Source organism: Bombina bombina, chromosome 5 (genome assembly GCF_027579735.1).
Source record: "Bombina bombina isolate aBomBom1 chromosome 5, aBomBom1.pri, whole genome shotgun sequence".
NCBI classification, from domain to species: Eukaryota; Metazoa; Chordata; class Amphibia; order Anura; family Bombinatoridae; genus Bombina; species Bombina bombina.
In genome coordinates, this window is record NC_069503.1 from 339,962,647 (window position 1) to 339,971,986 (window position 9,340).

Here is a 9,340-nt window from a genome sequence, read left to right on the forward strand (position 1 = left end):
GTACATTTGAGCTGACTGTTTTTCTTGTCCATGATGTTGTATACGTAATATAACAGAGCAGTGTGTATTTCGAGTGTTAGAAGACAAATCCGTGTAATCTTTATTTTGCATTGATCTCTATGGGAAAATCCATTACGCGTCCGTGATTCCGCTTTGGAAATAAACGTGGTACTCGTATTACCGCGATGCGTAACAAGGTTCTTTTCAGGCTTGTAATCCTGATGTTATTAAAAGTGCGCAATGAAAATAACGAACACACTCATTGCGGACAGCCATTACGCCATAACTTGTAATCTAGCTGTAAATAATTACTATTAAAGCTAAATATTTACCTGTGAAATAAAACTTAAGGTAGCTACAATATAACTAATAGTTACATTGTAGCTAGCTTAGGTTTTATTTTTATCTCACAGGTAAGTTTGTAATCAAATTATCCAATAGAATGAGAGCTGCTTGGCTGATTTGAACAGCCAATAGAATTTTATCAGTCCTAATTCCTATTGGCTGATTGAAATTTTTCAGCCAATAGGAATGCAAGGAACTGCGGCCTCCCCGCACCGGCCTGACCTCCCACGCTGCGGCCTCTTCGCTAGTCTTCACGGAGAATATGATCGGTTTAGCGGATCGTTTACCCGGAACGACTAGATGATGGAACGATCGGGCCACTGCAGCTATGTTCTTCAGCAGCTTTACAATCAGAGGGAATGGGGCTTTCTCTGCGACTGCTGCATCGCTATTGATGACATTTATTTTCAGACACATAAGGCAGTTCTAGCTGCTTCCAGCTCTTATTTCAAAATGATCTTCATAAACCACCAGCAGAACATGGCACAGCTAAATCTTAGCAGCACCAAGATCAGTGCAGAATGTTTTGACCTCATTTTACAGTTTATGTACTTGGGTAAAATTTTGACGGCCCCCAAAAATTTTGAGCAACTGAAGCATGCAATGAATTACTTGCAGATGTATATCATCCCTGAATGTTTAGAAGACATACAGGAGATTGATTCTTCCCAATACAAGTGCTCCTCTTCTGCATCTAGTAGTAGTGGTAAAATGATATTTGATGTGCGTATGTATGAGGAACCTATGGCCAAGAGTGGAGGAGAACCAAGCAGATGGACCTCCGAACCATCTTTATCGATGACTGCATCACAAGAAAAAAAGTCAGATGTTCTTCAGGTTAAGCCTCATAAGCAAATGTTTGATGGCTTTAAAAAGAACTCACCTCAAAAAGTGCCCAGTGCAAGGGAGCGTGTGCCCAGGCGTTTCGGAAGGAGCTACACTTGTGATGGTTGTGGCTTTGTATTCAGTTGTGAGAATTTTCTGGTTGAGCATGTGCTGACTTGTACCAACAGACAACCTTATGAAAGCAAAGATTCTCAAAACAGTGACCAAAATGACAGAAACTCCCTAAATCCTAAACTCTCAACATTCAGAGACGAATGTAAAGCAGGTTCAAGTCAATCTAATGAAGATTCTTTGTCCTCAGAAGGTGGAAAAAGCTCTTTGGTTGTAGCAGAACAAGTAAAAAATATAATTGCTGATACCACTGATAAAAACCCAGTTATAATAAAAATTGAGTCTGATGAGAATTCGTTGGTTGAAATTGAGGACATTAATATTGTTAAAATATCAGATAAAGATTACTTTGAATCTTCAGATATTGATGACTTGGAAGATGAACCTGAGGAAACTGTTAGTAGCTACTACTCTGGAGAACAGTGTAATTCAAATGATACTGAAGGCAAGTTTCTGAGAAACAAGTTGTCTGTAAATGCGCTACAAAATGACAGCAATTTCATAAAAGAGAGTGAAGCAGCAGAGGGTTGTGTTGGTATGGTTTGTGAGCTTTGTGGTTTGACCGTCACAGAGGTAGACTTGTCCTCCCATTACCTATCAAAACACATTGAAAACATATGTGCTTGTGGAAAGTGTGGTCAAATTCTGGTTAAAGGTCGTCAGCTACAGGAACATGCAGAACGATGTGGGGAAGTCCAAGAGCCGATGGGAAGTGAACTGAGAACTCATCCAGAGAGGATGCACTTTGGGGACAGTGTGGAGGAACATTCCTCAGCAGGAGATGTGCTTGTTGATATGTGGGATGATCTGAATGAAACCAGCATTCATACTAATGACAATACCAGCAAGCAGATCCTCTCACAAGCTGCTTGTCCTTTTCGCTGCCCAAATTGTGGGCAACGGTTTGAGACAGAGAATTTGATAGTAGAACACATGTCTCAGTGTGTGGATCATGACATTTATAGGCAGCCAATCTCTGAGGAGACTGACCGGGATCACAGGAGAAAGCATTTTTGTAACATTTGTGGCAAGGGCTTTTACCAGCGATGCCATCTGAGGGAACATTTCACAGTACACACCAAGGAAAAACAGTTTGTGTGTCAGATTTGTGGAAAGCAGTTTTTGAGAGAAAGGCAGCTCCGACTGCATAATGACATGCATACTGGCATGGCTAGATATGTCTGCTCATTGTGTGACCAGGGCAATTTCCGTAAGCACGATCATGTGCGACATATGATTTCCCACCTGGCAGCAGGAGAAACTATTTGCCAAATCTGTTTCCAGATCTTCCCAAACAACGAACTTTTAGAACAACACATGGACGTCCATCTTTACACGTGTGGTGTTTGTGGTGCAAAATTTAATTTAAGAAAAGATATGCGAGCCCATTATAATTCTAAGCATTTTAAAAAGTCATAGGGCTCTGCATTTATTGCATTTTAATAGAATATGAAACCAAAGCTTTAAATCCTATATTTTCTTCAACTTCAGTTGCAAAACATTGTTTTTTATGAGGAGATATTAATTGCATAGTTAATACGCATAATTATAGTTGTGACAATTTGGTAGCATAGAAGTATAGATATAAATGTATAGTAGAAATATTCCAGTTTTCCTATGGCTGTGTAAAGAATTATTTACAGGGTCCTGTATCTTACAGGGCAACTCTGCTACCCATAATCCCAGTCAGAAACTATATTTGGTAATTGTATAATTCTGTGCACATATGCTCCCTATGAAAGTGGCACTAATCACTTTGTAATTGCATTTCTGTTGTGTTACTATAGAATAACAGATCAACTAAGTCTATATATTTTAAAAACAAATGATCATTTTCTGTAATGTGTTTCAATAGCTAAACTTAATCACTTGCCTGGTGGAGCCAATCTGGGTTTGAATCTGTAGACAACAAGGCTAGCCACATTCATTATATTCATATAATTTACATTGGTTTGCAGTTGTTATCTGCGGAAGCCAGTTAGGGACAGATATTTAGCAGGATTAGCCTTGAAAAGTTATGAGGTGTATTTCCAGCTTTGAGAATTAAACATAAAAGTACACATATCAAGCGCACGTTGCACTGTATCTAAGCAATTCTATTTACTCAATCCAATGTGAGAAACACGTGTACAGTTCAATAGAAATATAGTACTGCACTATAAAGCTAAAAGGCAGATGTAAGGGAGAGATACATACACACACACACACACACACACACACATACATATACATATATATATATACACACGCACACACACAAACACATATATACATACACACACACACACACACACACACATACATATACATATATATATACACATGCACACACACACACACATATATACATACACACACACACATACACACACATATATATATATATATATATATATACACACACACACACACACACACACACACACACATATATATATATATATATATACACATACATATATATATATATACACACACACACACACATATATATATATATATATATACACACACGCACATATATACTCACAGGATTCTCCCCCCCCCCCCCCCATGAGGAATTCAGCATAGGTTCTGTGTACTCCTCACTCTGGTGGGAAATCCAGACAGCGGTGTGAACGAAATGCTTCTGGATCAGTACAATTCGGGACACTGAATCCAGTTTTTTTCTTTGTGATTCAGATAGAGCATGCGGTTTTGGGCAACTTTCTAGTTTGCCCATATTGTCACATTTTTTTTCTCTTGGTATCTTTATTTAGAAAGCAGGAGTGTAGGTTTAGATGCCAGCACATTTTTGGCGAACAACCTGGGTTGTTCTTGCTGATTGGTGGATTAATTCACCCACCAATGGACAAGTGCTGTCCAGGGTACTGAACCAAGCATTGGCTGGCTCCTTAGCTTGGATACCTTCTTTTTCAGGTAAAGATAGCAAGAGAACGAAGAAAAGATGATGGTGGGAGTGAATTGGAGGGTTGCATGCTCTGTCTGAGTCACAGGGGAGGAAATTTGGGTTCAGTGTTCCTTTAAGCACTAGGGAGGTCTGAAGGTAGATGGCATATACCAAAGCAGCCCCATGCCCTGACAGCACAAACATGGTAGGCTAACATTCACAGCTGGGCTATAAGTGAATTTAGCTGCAAATTCTACATATAAAATAATGGGCACTCTGAGAATTAGAAAATCGACAATAAGGTGGTGAAAGTCCACAAGCGATTACTCATGGGATTCAATTCATGACCGCTAGGAGGAGGCCAAGATACATTCCACATGCTTTAAATCAATTTCACCTCTCTGATTTCACAGTTTTATCTTTGCCACTCAGGAGGAAGTTGAAGAAATTAGGTACTCCAGTTTCTTTGTGACCCTTTCTCCCTTTCAGGAACCCTGGATATTTATAGAGTGGAGTAATAGAGTACTTAGGCAGTGAATGTGTGACAGGTGGCGCAGGGACTTGTGCCTTAGCTTCCTCCTGTGCTTGCTGTGGTATTCTTTGTGATATCCTCTGCTGTTGCTGGCACAGTACCAGATGGGCTCTCTACTGCAAGCAGTCTTTTCTGCAGCTGGAATAATACGCATGGTAAAATGGGTGCATATCAGTTAAGTACCTTAGCGCTTACATAGTCTGTAGGTGATTAATAAGCGCATACATGTATGAATAGCATAGCCAGGGGACATTGACCTATTCCCAGACTTTACCACCTTCTTAATAATACTCATATGGACAGATTTAAAAGTGGCATTCTGTTTTGCACAAGAGAGATTGGGTTTATCGCTGTCTATGCGTGTTGGAAGGAGAGCTTGTATTACAAGTTGAAAGTAAAAGTGAACGCGTTAGAACATTTGCAATTTACGCTAGAATGATTACCGCAACCTCAGACCTCTGGTTAAGTTACTTGAGACAAAAAAGTGTGACAAAACCCATCAACAATACATTGAAAATTACAGTTACACTCATAATAAAACCGCTGACTGAATTTAACATTGCATGTGAATGCACCTTTGCACTTGCGTTCAACCCCGCCCCCTGCCCGGCACAGCCAATCACGCGCAGGCAGGAGCTATCAATCTCAGAGACCGGGGAGATTGAAATTCTCCACCTAAGAGGTGGCGTACAGGGTAGGGAAGCAGTGGTCTGATGACCACTGCTTGATAAATCCTGACTGTGCGAACCTGCAGTCAAACATAGGAGGGCTTGATAAATCGAGCCCTTTGTATGGCTTTTATTGAAGAAGGAGAATTCCTTCCAGAATTTTTACTATCCATTTTACTAGTTTGAGATTTCTGTTGTGTAGATTGCACAGCAGCAACTTGGTCTTATTTACTCACTTTTGGCATATCTTTTGACAGGAAAGTGTTATTGGCTACTAACCTTTTCCCACCCATTTATTCTGGGACTCTACAGCTTTGGTATTAGATCCCAGAAATAATGGCTCGTGAACTCTCACCACCTCACCTCATAAATTAATTTCATTCATGGTGGTGAGAGTCCATGAGACCCGGCCTCTTATATTTTTTCATTTGGCAGCAGTTTGTAGTCACCTAATTTACCCTGCTTTGTCATTTCCTACTTCTCTATTTTCTCCCTTTCTCTGCTGTACATTAGACTTGGATACCAGAGAGTTGAGAGAGATGTTAGGCTTGTGCAATGTATCTTTGCCGCACGTTTGGGAGAGTCTAGGGGCGCTGGCAGTGAACATTCACTGGCTGTACGTAATGATTGTGTCCTGGAAGTAGGAGAAAGGTACAGCTGTTACAAGACGTGAGTAGTGACAAAACTATTATAAATATGTTAATTGGATGTAAAATACACACACAATATTTCTAAAAAAACAACAACTTTACCCTTTAGCAAATACCGTGTAACAGGAATATTAGACGACTCTTCCCTCTCTACTAACAACAGTGCATCAAATTACAGACTGCTCTGGCAATACAGCTTATTCACCTTAGCTAGAGGGTGATGTGTAGTAAACTAGTTCTGCATTCTGTATGTACCAGACATTTATATAAATATTTGTTAGTGGGAAGTGATTTTATCAGTAATGACAAGTGCACGTGACACCAGCAGACTTTTATACAGGTATGATAGAGGAGACCTCCAAGGTATAGATAGGTGGGCAGCTCTGTTGTATCCCTTGCAAAGATATAGAGTATTCTTTAGCCACATAGAACATGTCATTTGATTCTCGTGAATTTATTACTGCAGTTTGTAGAAATCACAACACTTTGCTACTGTGGGTCATTTACTGTTCTCTTCTGTTTTGTTGTTTCTTGCTGTCTTCTTGTGTAAAATAACGGTGTTAGAGCTGAGGGTGGGAAATGTGTGACTCAGGCTGCTAGATATGATGTATACTCTTATTTTATATTTTGTACCTAGTGTAAAACATATTCTGGCTAAACCTGGTACAAATGTGCAAAAAGGTTATCGGCTACATTGTTCTGTCTGTGATAAATGAGAACTTTCTGTTATTCATTATATATTGTTACTAGACTGGGAAGGTGGTATGTACATTGTATGCTGTAGTATGTACTCTGTAAATGACTGATTTATATTGATATAAAGCTTAATTTTCACCCTAAAGCACATGGGAGTATATTTAATGAATCATCAGCAGGTGTATATCATTAAAATCATGAAACGGTTTTATATTCGTATTCTTACAAAGAGAAAATACAATTGTCATTCTTTTACCTAGTATGTTTGTTGGTCTGTGGCTGGTATATATAGGGTCTGCAACAATGTTACAAACAGTAATGCCATAGACTAAAGACGCATACAACCCTCCCCAGCTCCTGTTAGCTTACCTAGGTTCACTCTTCAACAAAGGATATCAAGGGAACAAATTGCATAATATAAGTAAATTGGAAAGTATTTTTATATTGCATGCTTTTTCAGAATCGTGAACATTTTATTTTGACATTACTGCCCTTTTAAAGGGATATGAAACCCAAAAACTTTCTTTTGTGATTCAAAAAAAAAAAAAAAAAAAAAAAAGGAATGCAAGGCACGCCATCTTGAATCGCGTCCCTTGCATTGAAGATTCAGTGTACAGCCGCGACCGTATGAAGAGGATGCTCAGCGCCGGATGTCTTCAGGATGGACCCGCTCCGCGCATCCGGGATCAAGATAGAAGATGCCGTCTGGATGAAGATTGAAGAGGCTGTCTGGATGAAGACTTCTCCCCACTTGGATCAGGACTTTGCCGCCGGGATGAAGATTGAAGAGGCCACCTGGATGAAGACTTCTCGCCGCCTGGATCAGGACTTCAACTCCGGGATGAAGATCGTTGAAGCGGGACTTCAAAAACTGGAAGTGGATCATCAGGGGGTTAGTGTTAGGCTTTTTTAAGGGTTTTGGGTGCTTTTTTTTTTAGTTTAGGGTCTGGGCAGTAAAAGAGCTAAATGCCCTTTTAAGGGCAATGCCCATACAAATGCCCTTTTTTAGGGCAATGGGTAGCTTAGGTTTTTTTTAGAATTAGGTTTTTTATTTTGGGGGGTTGGTTGGGTGGTGGGTTTTACTGTTGGGGGGTCTTTGTGTTGTTTTTTTACAGGTAAAAGAGCTGATATCTTTGGGGCAATGCCCCACAAAGGGCCCTTTTAAGGGCCATTGGTAGTTTAATGTAGGCTGGGGGGGTATTTTGGATGGGCTTTTTTATTTTGATAGGACTATTAGATTAGATGTAATTCTTTTTTTATTTTGGATAATTTTGTTTATTTTCTGTAATTAAGTGTTTGTTATTTTTTGTAACTTAGCAGTGTTAGGATTTTTTTAATGTGTAGTTTAGTTTAATTTAATTGGTAGTTAGTTTAACTTTAGTTTAATTATTATATTAGTTTAATTGGTAGTTTAAACTTAGGTTTTTTTTAAATTGCCAGGTAAGTTTTAATTTATTTTAAGATAAGGAAATTGTAATTTTAATATAAAGTTAGGGGGTTGTTTGGTTTAGGGGTAAATAGTTTAGTTTAGTATATTTCGTTGTGGGGGGCTTGCGGTTTAGGGATTAATAGGTTTAGTATAGTGGCGGCAGTATAGGGCTTAATAACTTTAGTATAGTGGGGGCGATGTGGGCGGACGGCAGATTAGGGGTAAATAATATTCATATAGTGTTTGCGATGCGGGAGGGCAACGGTTTAGGAGTAATAACTTTAGTATAGTGGTGAGGATTTCAGGGAGTGGCGGAATTGGGGTTAATATTTTTTGAAAGTGGCGACGATATCGGGAGTGGCATATTAGGGGTTAATAAATTTAATATAGTGTTTGTGATGCAGGAGGGCCTCGGTTTAGGAGTTAATAGGTAGTTTATGGGTGTTATTGTACTTTTTAACACTTTAGTTATAAGTTTTATGTTACAGCTTTGCAGCGTAAAACTCATAACTACTGACTTTAGATGTCTTTATGGATCTTGTCGTTTTAGGCTGTAACGCTCGCTTTTTAGCCAGAACGCAAAACTCGTAATACCAGCGCTATGAAGATCCCTTTTAAAAACTTAATTTTTACTAGTGCGGTACTGATGTTGCGTTACAGGCTAAAAGGCTTGCGGTAATCCTATACCAACAAGATTCGTAATGGCTGCGTTATGGAAAATGATGCTATTTGACTCATAACGCACAACTTATAATCTAGGTGTATGTTATTGCATTACCAACTGTTCCTGCAGCTCTTTCCAGATCAGTTCTGCTGTTTTAATAGTTTAAAGGTGCCAGATACTGAAGCTCCACCTCTTTGTACTGGGGGCCGCCATCTTGGAGCTCAGGTGTTCTCACAGCCTGTGACAAAAGCTGTGCACACTCACAGATCAGTGATCTTGCGGATTTTTGACAGCTGTATCGTTTGTTTGGAGTTAATGTGTACGATACATTTACATTTACATATTTTAGTGTAAAGAACATTTTCACCTGTAGCTTCATATTTACCTCTAGGGCACTGGAGAGCCGCGCTTACCCGTTCCTCCTCTTCACAGAGCCTCGGCTGCACTAATAGAAGCCCTTCTCCTTTAGCACCGGCTCTGGGAGCTGCCCGCTAAGCCTCCTATTAGCT

General features: G+C 39.5%; 1 protein-coding gene across 1 annotated transcript; it reads left to right on the top strand.

The window, feature by feature from the left end:
* Positions 1–557: 557 nt before the first annotated feature.
* On the top strand, positions 558–3,128 carry LOC128659331 (zinc finger and BTB domain-containing protein 1-like). Its single transcript, XM_053712996.1, has one exon. It carries the CDS (start codon positions 646–648, stop codon positions 2,719–2,721), a length of 2,076 nt encoding a protein of 691 aa, XP_053568971.1. The 5' UTR covers positions 558–645; the 3' UTR covers positions 2,722–3,128.
* Positions 3,129–9,340: the final 6,212 nt, after the last annotated feature.

What these genes read in the sequence shown, in the direction of transcription:
- LOC128659331 (XM_053712996.1), top strand. Translation starts at nt 646, where the DNA reads ATGATGGAACGATCGGGCCACTGCAGCTATGTTCTTCAGCAGCTTTAC.